Source organism: Phascolarctos cinereus, unplaced genomic scaffold (assembly GCF_003287225.1).
Source record: "Phascolarctos cinereus isolate Bilbo 61053 unplaced genomic scaffold, phaCin_HiC Scaffold_726;HRSCAF=1367, whole genome shotgun sequence".
Taxonomy (NCBI): Eukaryota; Metazoa; Chordata; class Mammalia; order Diprotodontia; family Phascolarctidae; genus Phascolarctos; species Phascolarctos cinereus.
Window position 1 is genome coordinate 157893008 of NW_027556098.1, and position 14303 is coordinate 157907310.

At 36.9% G+C, this 14303-nt stretch overlaps 1 protein-coding gene across 1 annotated transcript in view; it reads left to right on the top strand.

The window, feature by feature from the left end:
- Window positions 1-14303, top strand: part of THSD7B (thrombospondin type 1 domain containing 7B) — a 1079744-nt gene that overhangs the window by 459094 nt on the left and 606347 nt on the right. Inside the window, 1 exon segment of the mRNA XM_021009415.2 lies at window positions 6288-6443. Within this exon segment, the coding sequence (XP_020865074.1) occupies window positions 6288-6443 (156 nt within the window).

The following is a 14303-nucleotide window of genomic DNA, read 5'->3' on the forward strand; positions in this document are numbered from 1 at the left end:
ATGTATCTGGAACCAATTACTTTGATATGCTGGGCCTAGAGTTAGGAACATTAGAGGTCAGATCCAGTCTCAGACACTTACAAGCTGTGTAGTAGTGCGCAAGTCACTTAACCTCTGCTTGTCTCAGTTTTAACCTCTGTAAAAGGAAAACAATAATAGCACCTACCTCACAGGCTTGTTGTGAAGATAAAATAAGATAACATTTGTAAAAGCCCTCTGTAGACCTGAAAGTCTATATAAATGCTATTATTATTATTGAAATTATTTTGTTCTTTCCAGCTCTAACTTGGAAATTATGTTCCCCACAAAGTATTCCATGATCCATGCCCTCCCTCCCAACTAAAAGTGAGCAGTCTCTCATGTCTGAAAATATTTCACATTCCTTCTTTGCCTTTATCATATTATACTTGGTATTACACATACCTGCATTCATCTCTTGACCTCCATTTGATTGGAAGCTCAGTGAGGGCAGGTTTTTTTCTCATATAAATCCCTAGCACTTCACATACTACCTTACATGTACTATAATAGGCACTAATCATTTAAGTTCCTTTTTTAAATATTTCAGGTGGCAAAGTTTGGTGATCAATAATGTAGTATTGTGCAAGAATTTCAGTCTAGCTACATGTTTCCTCTAACTATATAACTAGCTGTCATATTCTGACTCTGAGCTTTTAAAAATAGCTTTTATAATTCATTTGTTTTCCTTTCATCTTTATTCTGAATAAAACTCATATCTTATGTTGTTGTCACTATGTAACATAAAAAACTCATTAGTTTCTGGGCATTTCATAATAGGGTATATAAAATGAATGAAATTTGGAAGACATGTTGACACATAGCCAAATTTCACATAATTATTTTTAATTGGAGAAATTATTTTTAGGTATTAAATTTGCTTTACATACACACACATCCTGCTGCCAAATTGTGATGCTCAACATTTTGCCAAGAGAGGCATAATATGGCTAAAATTAAGCTTTATTAGGTATAATAGGATGTGATATGATTTAATTCCTTAAGCTGCCTATAAGTGCTAGCAGACAGATTTGCTTTCATCCTAGCCAGTAAGTTAAAAGAATGATAAATTATTTTGCAAATCCCGGTGGTGAAAGGCATATGAAGTAACACATGAAGCCTCTTGAAGGAAAATAGCTTTATGGTTCAAATTGTAATATTTTTTTTATCTTACCCTTTCCACCATCTGAGTGCTTCAATCTGTAGCAAAGGCTTATTTATTTTATCAGTAAGGTATATTGGGCTTCTGCCAAGTCCCTGTACTCCCTAAATGAACATGTCAAAGGCAATATTGTTTTTCAAAAATCATTTGGAAAGAAGCATTTTTACATAAGTAGCATATCTCATTAGTTTTGAATTTAATTTTAGCTACTGTCATTTAATAGTATCATTGTCTTCTGGAGTGCCTATGGAGTAGGGGGTGGTGATGGTTAGAACTCCTTGAATTAAAATCCCCTTTGGCAATTATGATGAGTGCATTTGAATTGGAAGATTGAATGCACATAACTTCTTCTTACTGCTATTCTGGGCATCACAGCTCTTATGTAAAATCACCTGAAGGTATAACTGGTTGACTGAAAACCCAAGTAGTCAGAATTGGAAGGAAACATAGAGGTTGTCCAGTGTCTTCATTTTTAAAGAAACTGAGCCCCAGAGGCTTGAAGGGATTTGCCAAAGGTAAAGAAGCTAGACAGTGACTCGGTGGCAGAGCTGGGACTAGGAGCCAGACGCTGTGACTTTCACACTCTTTCCAATACTCCACATTAATTCTCTGCTGCAGAATTAGGAAGCAAGCAGAACAGACATTTCTTTATCTAGCTGTTTAAGGAATGGTTTATAGTGATGCCTGGTAAGTTATATGAATGCATCTGAATAAATATCAGAAAAGACAAGGTGGAATCAATCTCTCACAAATGAGAGCACTGATTCCTTGATTACCCCTGTAATAGTACTTAATTGTAGTAAAGACAGATGAACACTATTGTGCCTCAGAAAAATGGACCCAAAGTAATCTCTGCATTTTAAAAAGATGGATTTTATTTTAATGTATCAACACATTGTCAGTTCTTTTTTCAATTCATTCAGTATTCAACAAACACATATTAAGGGGTTGTTTCTACACAGAACATTGAACTAGATTCTAGGGAAGATATACAAATCACAAAGGCAATAATTTCCACCCTTGTGGAGCTTATAGCATACAAAAGGGGGATGGGGGAGAATATGCATTTATAAAGCTACAGAAGAGCAACATTGATTCTGAAATTATAGACAAGGAGAATTTATATTCTAATCCAACTTCGCAACTTAGTATCTGATCCTCAGTAAGTCATTTAACCTCTCATAGTTCCCAGTTTCCTCATCTATAAAATGACAATAATACCTTAGTACATTCCAGAGTTGTTGTAAGGTTCAAATAAGATCACAGACATATATCGATACGTACTTATGTAAAGTGCTTTCTGAAGCTTAAAATACTATATAAATTTTAGTTACTATAATTATGGATTTCTAAGATGAAGTATTTCTTTGGTAAGATATAAAACCTGTTTTTGTTTTCTAACATAAACTTGTGAACTTTTAGATAATTGGATGACTTATAGAAACAAAAGTACAGACCTTCTCATCTCTAAAATCAGGAGATGAGATTAAGGAAGCCTCTGCAACCCCAGCTTTAAATCCTTTGGTTCTAATGATCATATGCGACTTTACTTCTCCCAGTAATTACCATTCATCTGAATTTGTTCATCTGAATTTGTTTGAAATTAGTAATGAAATCCAATTTGATTTAACATACATTTATTAAGTGCCTATTATGTGCCAAGCACTATGCTTGTGACTATTTCAAGTTTGATTTTATTATAAAGAAGAAAATGCAAAGGTATCCATTTTTTTTCCTTTAGGAATGGTAAACATGCTAATGAACACTGGAATTTTTCATTTTCACTGATTCATTTTTGATTGAGATTATATTCTCATCTACAACTCTTTTCTTATTAAAAACAAACAAAATACATTCCCAAGAACAGCTTTTTACATCAAACTTGCCACCTACACAAATTCTCTTTCCCATCTCACCCCTGCCAATTGATATTCAATGCATGGAGTCATTTATTCTTTAAAGTTATTTCTTAGTCATTATTATCAGTCTGCAGGCTTTTCTGGTTAGATCAGTTTACTTTGCCTGTTTCGAATGAAGCATGTCAAATACCAATATGATAATATGACTATCCTAGGAAGTTAGACAGTTAGGGAGACCCTTGGATGCCTTCAGATCATGAAGGAATCAAAAGGAACATAGTTTAACTGCTTACAAAAGCTAAAGTGGCACCACAAGTTGGGATAATTCATTCAAGTTATTAATGCCTCCTATTTTGTTTAACGACTGTAATGAATGAAATAGTTTTCTGGTTAATCCATCAGCATTGACTGACTTCTCTAATATATGATGGGCTTCTACCATGCTGGTTGCAGCACATGTGTCAGGGAGGGGGCATGAGAAAAAGAAGACAGCGGGTCCCTGTCTTCACTGTTACACTTTTATTGGCCTAAAGCTATTAAGTGTCTTAGGACTAAGCAATAATTTATGTGACTGGAGAGAATTTGGCCCATGGGTGTCTATGACAGGGAGGGGGCTGAACTCAGCACACTGATTCAATACCAGAATGAAACATTTTTAAACGCAGCACCTCAGGAATTGCTGCCTTTTGACTTGTAGAATTTACTGAGGTGTATTAAGAGCCCGTGACTGTCAAAAGCATCAAAAACACAGGAATGAATGCCATGTCAGAGCCTCGCTTCTCTCTCCCAGGAGTCACTTTGTTGAGAATCCCCTGTCCTGCCACCTCTGTATCATATGTATCCCTTCCTTCTTTCAAAACACTGTTCCAGTCAGGTCGTCTGCCTGTCAGTCAGCCAAGTATTTCTTAAGTGTCTGCTCTGTGTTTAATCCTGTACTAGCTGCTGTGCTAGGAAAAGTACAATAGAATTATGAGTAGAGTCGTCTCTAGGGCCCACAAGATATCAGTTTAATTCCATAAACATTGATTGTATGCTTACTGTGTGTATGGCCTTGTGCTATACTCTGGCTTGGGGCCAGAGTTGCAAAGTAAAGTAACACAGGTTTATAGAATAAGGGCAATTAATATAAGGAGCCTCCTTAGAGCTCTTCTTATCTTGGAGTTCGTATCCTTAGGTTAGTGAACTTACATTTTTAAAATTTTGATAACTATATTTCAATATAGTTTCCTTTGTAATCCTATGTATTTTATTTTATGCATTTAGCAATTATCCTAGGTTTCTCTAGACTGCCCAAAGGGTGCATGACACAAAAAAGACCAAGAACCTCTGACCTAGTCTAATCTCATTTTATAGCTGAGAACACTGAGCCCTATAACAGAAGAAAAGTCATGCTAGTAGTTGGCCATTAAAAAAAGAAAAGATTTAACATGCTTTTTACCATTTTGAACCAGAATAAAAATAAAAGAAAGGGAATGAAGTCCTTATCCTTCCCATTCTTAACCTATATTCAAGTCTGAATTTGTCATAGGGAAAAAGAAAATCCTTGCTGCGGTAATACATTTAGTCTAGTTAAAAACTTTGCTCCTTCCCTCCATATGTTTATTTCTACACAGTTCTCATTAGCTATGTTTCTGCTAATATTAGATTCACATTTTCTCTTGTGTTTGCCCCACCTATCTCCTCATGAGACTATGTAGACTCCCTGAGGGCAGGGATCATCTCCTGCTTTTATTCTTCCCCCTAAATTGACAAGCCAACAGGGCCATTTGGCTTCAAGCTCAAAAACAAAGGAAGGGCCTCAAATTTAGTGATAACAGAGCTATCACTATTACTGCTCAGCTACTGGACTAACGGCAGGGGTGGTGAACTTGCAGCCTCGAGGCCACATGTGGCCCTGTAGGTCCTCAAGTATGGTCCTTTCACTGAATCCAAACTTTATAGGACAAATGCCCCTAATAAAAGGATTTGTTCTATAAAACTTGGACTCAGTAAAAAGACCATATCCAAGGACCTTGAAAGCCATATGTGGCCTCAAGGCCACAGGTTCCCCACCCCTGGCACTAAGGCATACAAGTGACCTTATTAAGCTTAATAATAGTTGTGGCAGCAGAGAGTTTAACTTTTTCCCTTAATTAATTAATGCATTTGTATTATAGTGCCCTCAACACAATGTCTGACACACAGTATGCAATTAATAAATTCTTGTAGCCTGACTGAACAACTGACTAAAAATATCAAGGGAATGGGGCTATTAATTTTTTAAAAAATAAAATTATTTCTCACTTTTTTGTACAATACTTTGTTTTCATGAAGCTTCATTTTTGTTGCTGTGACTTAACTGTGGCTCCAGGCCTCAAAAGCAGAAAATGACTTCTGAAAACTCCTGTTCCTCAAATTGGCTCCTTGGCACAGCCTGTGGCTGAGAAGTGCAGAGCAGAGAGGGTTCAAGCTGACTACTTGTTTGTTCCCTAGGAAGTGTCTGAATCCTGCACTGTACTGTTGTGTACTCTGCCTTCTTCCCCCTCTTAGATGAAACTGATTTCCCCAGGCCAGTTCTGCGGCCACAGATCCTGCATTTTCTTCTTGCTCAGCAGGCCATTTTTCTTCAATGCCTGCATGAGCCCCACCCTCTGGGGGAATCACAGCAGTAGATTGGTTATGCTAAGCAACTGCCTTCAGGGCGAGATTTTGATATTTTTTTTTATCCCAATCCAGTCATTTATACAGTCAGGATAACCTCATCTTGAAATTTTGCAGGATTGATAAAAAACCTAAAGGACTCTAGATGGTTTGTGTCTCAGATATTTCTAGATCCTTTATTAGATTCCCTTGGACATATTAATTAGAGGGGGGAAGAAAGCAACCTTAGTGAAAAAAAATTCTGTGTTTAGCACTGATTTCATCTTTCACCTGGTATGCTGGCTGATTAAGCAAATCATTGACTTTGGAGTTAGAAAATTTGGATTCAAGTTTAGACTATTCTGCTTATTAATTGTGTGACCTTTCAATTCTTTGGGCAGTAGTTTCCTTATCAGTAAGATGAAGAAGATAACCATTGCTTCCAGAAAAAAAAATAAATGAACAAAATATTTCTTTGTAACTCTAACTCCTCTTCCTGAACATTTGATGGTGCAAGTTTTAAATATTATTCTCTTTTTGCCTCTGGAATGTTCAGAAATGAAGGATGTGAATCAGTTAAGAATCTCAAGGAATGTAACTTGGGCCACTAACATTTGTTTTCCCTTCAGTGTCTAGGCCTGTGGACAAGAAATTATGCCTAGGACCTGCTCCTCCGACCTCTCGGCTCTGCAATGTCCCTTGCTCTACAGATTGCATGGTCTCTTCCTGGTCAGCTTGGGGCCTTTGTGTTCATGAAAACTGTCAGGATCCTCAGGGGAAAAAAGGTAATCATTTGGATTTGCTTATTTATATGTTTACTTAGATCTATACACACATGCACTTATTGGGTACACTAAGAAAATGACTAAATATGGGTAACATGAACAACTGGCATGAAGTGCATGACTTGGCAAGGGGCTTGTATACATCTCAACAAGGTAGAACCTGACTTTTTAAAATATTATAGACTTTTGATCTGTGCTGTTTACTGGCAATGCAAATCTAAAGAAGTCTGATATGACGTATTTGTTAAATTTATCAGAAGGCAGGATTGTTGCAGTAAAATAACTCATATGTGCTCTGATCCAAGCAGAACATAATCTCCAGGCAGTAAGTCACTTTTCTTATCCTTTACACGTTAATGACTGCCCAGAGGTCAATGGCTGCAAGAACTCCCCTTCTTTCCTTGCTTTGGAGCCTGGGGATTTCTCATTCTTCCTACCTGCCCTTCTCTCTACATTAGGCAATACCTAAATGGTCTAACTCTCACCCTTATCCCATTATCACATTTCAGCTTGACTCAAAGCTGACCGGAGTATCTTAAATGGCAGGATTGATGAGCCCAGTCTTAGCACTGGTCTCACTGGCAGGGTTAGGGCTGTCCAAGGTCCCATTTCCATTTGAAGAGAACCTGTTTTTGGAATGTCCTGATCTGTTGTCAGAATGCCCATGGAGTCACAGAATGGAAAGGGACCTCAAAGGCCACCCATATTACTTCATTCATTACTGTGAGCTCATATTCCAAAATTCCCTATAAGTAATCATTCAGCTTTTGTGGTCATTTATCTTCTGAATTATAGCCCATTCCAGTTTTTAATAACCCTATGTGTTAGGAAGTTTTGGTCTTTTTTTCTGCTTTATACTGATCTAAGATCTTCCTCTTTACAACTTCTGCCCATTGCACCTAGGTTTATTATCTAGGGAGAAATAGAATAAGTTTAATCCCTCTTCCATACAACAGTCAATCAGATACTATAAAAATTCTTATCTGTTCCCCCAAAGTTTTCTCTTCTTCAAGAAAAAAAAACATAACAAACACCCCTTGTTACTTCAATTGATCCTCTTATGGATGTTTTCAAAGTCTTTTACTATCCTGATCACTTTCCATTGAATTTTCTCCAAGTTATTTGCTGAAATATAGTGCCCAAGACTGAACACAGTATTCTAAATAGAAAACACTGGAACTATCACCTCACTTTTTAATGAAAGAAAAAAAAAGATTTGGCAGGTAGGTGGAAGCCAGTTTTTGGAGGGCTTTAAATGCCAAACAGAGTAATCTATTTTCCCCCCTATAGGCAATAGGGAGACACTGAAGATTTTTTAGTAGAAACTGACATGGTCAGATCTGTGCTTTAGGAATATAAATGTGATGGGCATGTAGGGTATAACAGACAGAAGAGACTGGAAGTAGAGAAACAAATTAGGAGGCTATTCCAATCATCTAAGTGAGAGCTGATGAGGGCCTTAACTAAGGTAGTGTGTTTAAATAGAGAAAAGTAAAAGAATAAAAAAGATACTGTGGAGATTTAACCAAGAAGACTTGGAAACTGATTGGATATATATGGCCTAAAGGAGAAGAAAAAGACAAGAATTTGAACTTATGAACCTGTATGACTAGATAAATAATAGTACCCTTAATATGAATAGGGACATTAGGGAAAAAAAAAGTAGATAATGTTAAATGAGAATATAATATATAAGTCAGTCAATAAGCATTTATTATACACTTACTATATGCCAGCGACTGTGGTTATAAAGAAAGGAAAAAAGAGTCCCTTCCTTCAAGAAGCCTACATTCTAATGGAAGAGACAACACACAAATAATTAAGTGAGCATAGATACAAAGTAATCTGAGAGGACAAGGCATCAGCAACTGAGAGGACCTAAAACAAATCTCTTTTGGAAGGAGGGATTTAAATTAAGTCTTGAAGGCAGCCAGAGAAACCAAGGGGTGTGGAAAAGGGGATATAACATTCTAGATATATGTATAAAGGCTTGGAGACTGTAATTCAGTCAGGGTATTCTCATTTATTAAGGGCCTACTGTGTGTCATGTACTGTGCTAAGGAATGGTAAAAGACAGGCTCTACCCTTAAGGAGCTCAGAATTTAATGGGGGGAGACAACATGTAAAGTAATATGTACAAACAAGCTAATATACAGGATAAATAGGAAATAATCAATGGAGGAGAAGTACTGGATTTAAGAGGTTTTGGGGAAAGTTTTCTGTAGAAGATGGGATTTTATTTTATTTGTTGTTTTTTTTGGTGAGGCAATTGGGGTTAAGCAACTTGCCCAGAGTCCCACAACTAGTGAGTGTTATGTGTCTGTGGCCAGATTTGAACTCAGGTACTTCTGACTCCAGGGCCGGTGCTCTATCCACTGAGCCACCTAGCTGCCCCAGAAGATGAGATTTTTAGCAGGGATATAAAGGAACCAAAGGAGGCAAAGTTGAGGAGAGAGAACATCCCAGTCATAGCCAATGAAATATCCTCAGGTTGAAATATCCATGGAAGAAAAGAAATGGATAATGAGGAAGCCTGCTTAGGAACCTTGTTCTTAGGTTTCTCTACTGCCAAGAGGCCCAGATCCTACAAAGACCTTATCTTCCCCTTTACCCAACTCCTATCCCTCCACTAGTTTTTAATCCTCACCATTTCTACTTTTCATTCTCTCCTTTTCTCCCTATGCCCCATCATGTTAAAGCCTATGTCCAAAGCAACCATCTGCCCATTCTAGTTAGCTGAAATGAAATATCTAAAGTAGAGTCAGTTCTCCAGCTTTCCAGATATTTGGGTCAGGATGTCTACTTTTTAGTTGTCCTCAATTTAGAATATTTTCAGCTTTGCTGGAAGGTTAACAGTAATCACTGCAAAGTAGTTTGAAACTTTTTGGAAGGGACTTCATAGCAGTATGATGCAGTGGAGAATGTGCTGGAGTTTTCATCAGAAGGCCTGTGTTTGAATGTCCATACTGTCATTTCCTACTTGTTTGACTTTCAGCAAGTCCCTGCACTACAGTGGGCCTTAGTTTCCTTATCTGTAAAATGAGGACTTTGGGGAGTGGAATTAGGGAGGGGAGAGATGGTTGAACTGGATAAAGTCTATGTCTTCTATATGTAAATCTATGATCCTTCACACCCTTAAAGACAGTTGTTCCTTCTCCTCCATCTTCTCTTTTACAGGCTAATCTTTTCTAAGCTGAATATCCCTAATTTCTTCATCTGACAATTGAATTTCATGTTCTCAAGGTTTTTTTTTTTTAATTCTGGTTGGCCTCTACCTTATGAGTATCTTTTTAAAAAATGTCCTTCTAATGCAAACTTCCATCCATAAATTTTTATTTCTTCAGAAAATAAACAAACAAAAAACTATAACAATAACACAACTTGGCTCATAGAGTTCTTGACTCTGAATTAATCACTGAGGGGCTTTGTTCCTGGAGTTTAAATTATTCATAACTGCTGCCCTCTAGTATTCACAGATTTCACAAGTTTCAGTTAGGCTTAAATATGTAGGAAATAGATGGTGGGAAGTCCATTCTAGGTGAATGCTGCTAGTTGTGTTAAAAAAAAAAGCAGGCTAACAAACAAAACAGGTAGTCTTTGGGGAAAGAAGAAAGCAAGAGCTTGGATAGCCTCTAACATTTATGCTCATTCTCTGTTTTCAAAGTTGCTATTTGAAAGCTATGAAAAGAGCGTATGCTCTAGTCAGAGGATCTGAGTTCCTCTCCAGCATCTGGCCATAACCATCCACATGACCCTGTACAAGTCACTTGGCCTTTAGACTTTTCATCTGTTAAATAAAGGGTTGAAGCTTCTGAGAAACCTTTCAGAATCTAAATCCATAATCTTCTGAGTCATTTCCAGTGGGCTTGCATCTGAAGGATCCATAATCTCACTGTAGCTGGGATGTGTTCCTGAAATATTGCCCAAAACAAACCTAGCTTCAATATTTTTCCAGGGAATACTCTCAGTTTTGGAAGTCAAAGAAAAGAGAGTAAAATTAGAAACTATAATTAGAGTTTAACCCTGTCAGCCAGAAAAATGAAGTAGGGACATAATTTTTTCTGTTTCTTTCTATACTATTAGGGGAAATAGCCTGTTGATTGTCATTCATTCAATGCTACAACAAATATTTAATTATCTGTTGTAGTCATACCCCTGTGTTAGAAGCTGGTGGAGATGTGAAATTCAGATAAGATATAATCCTTGCCCTTTTGGAGAGGAAAGTCTATTGGGGAAAAACAAAAACATATGTAACTATAATCACACTATTCACTCATAAATATATTAAACCTTGTTCTTCTCTTGGGTTTAGGGATATTTATACTAATAGTCAGGTGTTTATATATATATATATATGCGTATATATTTTTTACACACATTATGTAACACTTATAACTTGTATAACATATATGTATAAATATGCACACATATTTATACATGCATATATGTGTGTAAATATATATTTATTTCTTTATGTATCCCTTTAAAGTTTGCAAAACTCTTTAGAAATGTTATCTCTTTTCATCCTCACAATAACCTTGGAGTTGAGTGCTATTATTATCCCTATATTACGGATGAGTAAACTGAGTCTGAGAGAGGCTGACTTACCCAGGCTCACATAGTTTATAAGTGTCTCAGACTAGATTTGAATTAAGGTCTAATTGTTGACTCCAAGACAGAGCAGGAGTAGAAATCAGTGTAATTGTTATATAGGAGAGTGAGCTGGTTGTTTTGTAAATACTGTCAGGAAGAATTTCTAGCTTTGTTTTATTAAAAATCAGCTAGAGTCATATGCCTAAGATCCTGCTGATTCCTGTTAGAAAAATAAAGGATAAAGTTAACTCTTTGGGGGAATAATTCTGTAGTTGTAAGAAGTCCAGTAAGTAATCTCCTTGTTAGTTCCACTGACTTTTAAGCAGGAAGGACTAAGGGTTCCTTAACCTCATATGTTTGTCATGATATTGTCATGCATTTCTACTAGCCCAGTCACTGAGCTGTCTCAGACTAAATGTATTTTAGAATTCCACAAAGGCTAGGAATACACAGATTAATACATTAAATACAGAAAAGCTGTGGGATTTCAACTAGAGCCTCTATCTTCGTATTAGAATTCTTTACCATGAAAGAAACAAGATGAATCCACAAAAATAGCTCTATGACACTCATACATTCTTAGATATTGTCTATTATTTAAAAAAAATACAACACTAAAAAACACACTGTGGTAAATATTCACTACGGTCACTGAATCCTTAAGGTAGAAATGGGACAGGTGCTTACTGGTGATAAAGGGTCAATTAATAGAACCAAAAGGAAAGAAGTGAGGAGGAGGAGGTATTACCTAAGCCATACTCAGAAAGAGTAAACAGGATGCCCTGGATAACTCAAGTCAGTGTTCATGGGTAACCAGACCCGAAGACAGAGACAAGAAATGGAATAAAGAGTTTGTAGCTATGTTCTAAATTCAAGAGAAAATAGCAGAGAGGCAGGGATGCAGTTCATCCGACCAAATGATAATGGTGGTTTGTCTTATGGAACCCATCCAACCAAGACAGAATTCTTTTATGCCAATTTGGGGCTAACTGTGCACTCTGCCCTCTTTTCTCTTGTATTTAGAGTCTTATATATACACAGATGAAGGTACAAAGGCAATCCCCATAATACTGCAGCTGGCATCAGCTGATGCTTCAATGGTATGCTGTTATGTCACTATGATAGGTTCCTCTCACTCATTTTTGAACATTATAGAAAGGGAGGCAGGGAAGAAGTAGTAGAATTCTTGGTAGCTACCACAGGAGAGGACAAAGACTACCCCCCCATCCTTTTTTGTTATTATTTTATAGTCTTTCAATCTAGCACTCACTGAAGATTGTGTGGCTGTCAGAAGTTCAAAGTACATGATAAAATCCAGAGTTGTGCACAGCCTTAGCACCATTCCATCAGTTTTATGACAAACAAACAAGGAAATGATTACTCGACAGGTCTGGACTAGTCAAGTGAAGCTAGCCTGCCTTGCAACAGAATTTAAACAGAATTGCTGCATTTGCTTTCTGATTTTTGAAAGGGCTCCCAATAATTCAGGGTTGCAGATGAAAAGGAAACAATTTTCCCTTGCCCCCCCACCAACAATTATTGCTAAATATATAGAAACAGCAACACAATCCACCAAACATGGGAAACCTACCCCTAAACAGTCTATTATCATATGTTTCTTTCCTGGACATATCCTTATGATTATTATGACCGTAGACAGTGACTATGAATAAAAATCATACCTAGCAGCTGTCCAGATAAGGAATTAAATGGAATTGCCTTATATTAGATAGGGTTAGTGATTGGCTGTGAAATCGAGAGACTCAGAAAGTCCTAGTAATCCTCCAGAAGGAGTTCTTCTAGCTGATGCCTATGTAACATTCTCAGTGAGCTATTCTCCTAACTAGCCCTCATGGTGGTAGGTTGAGTTTTTACAGGTTAGCTGTTCCCTCAAGTTCTAGGGTTACACTGAGAGGTTTTTTTAAAACTATAACTCATGAGCTTTAACTGGTAAACTTCTCATTAACAGTCAGCCAACAGATACAGCTCTTATCAAAGGCATTTACTGAAATGGTATAGTGGGAGCTGTAAAACATCCCTCCCTAGTAATCTTTAACAGTAAGATTCAATCATCTTTAAAATAGATTTTGCCCTTTAGTCTATTATGTTTACTGAAATCATAAGACAATCTAGGATATACTCGCACACAAATACAGACTGGGCACAAACTCAGAATATAAAATTGTAAGGTAAATCTATAAGGATCCATGTGATCAAGGCTACTCTCTCCTTGGGTACTTGAAGTCCTTTCTTTTGTGTGGAACCCTCATGAAGTTCCCTCTTGACTTCCAGAGAAAGTTGTGCTAAAGCCAGCTCATACAGGCTTGTAAAATCTGATTGTTAAATTTTCTGTGTGAGCATTTATACCTTAGAAATCATCAAACGCTACAGATAGCTTTTTTTTTATTTCATTAATTTGTAGACTTAAGAAAGTGATAGAAAATGTTAACAATAAAGATTAAATGTAAAAAAATTTGTCAGGTTCTTGGAGGTCTGTTAGTTAAATATTTATCAGTGTACTTCTGGATGAGTTGCTAAGGTGAGCTCCAAAGACATACTGTTCTCTATAGCTCAACTCTCAATTGCCAGGGCTAACTCTCTCTTGACTACATGGTTGACTCTTTACTGCCAAAAGTCCCATTTCTTGAAGCTGATTCTGATAACTAGGAATTTTCAAATAGACAACATGATAATGACCAGTTTCTAGTTAGATAGGTAGATAGAGCATTTTTAAGTGCTTTTTATGTGTGAAACACCATGCTAAGTGCTAGCATGTCCTCTCTATCCTCTCCACATCACCATGTCCATCTCTTCTCTCCAAACAGAACTCGTCCATAACGTGTTTTCTAACCTACCTGTCCCATATTTTACATTATTCAGAATCCCTAATTCCCTCTCTGCTTAGCAAAGGCACACATGTACACCAAACCCCCACACACATATCTTCCTACATATTATAGGTGTTTTAATGTTTGTTTCCTAGGTTTGCATATTGTCTCTGTGCATATGTATACACTTACACATACATATAAGTGATTTAGGCCTGATAGACCATATGCTCTGTCTGTGATAGGGGTCATTTGTTCTGTCTTTTGTAACTCTGGCTCTTCACAGCATCTCTAGTCTAGTTCTTTGTACACAGTGGATGCTATCGACTAAATTGTATCACCTTATTAATATGGGAAGCAGCAGTAGCATGGATTGATGAAAATTGTATAGGACAAATATGCTTTTGGAAAGGCTGATGACTTTTGAAAACCGATTGAA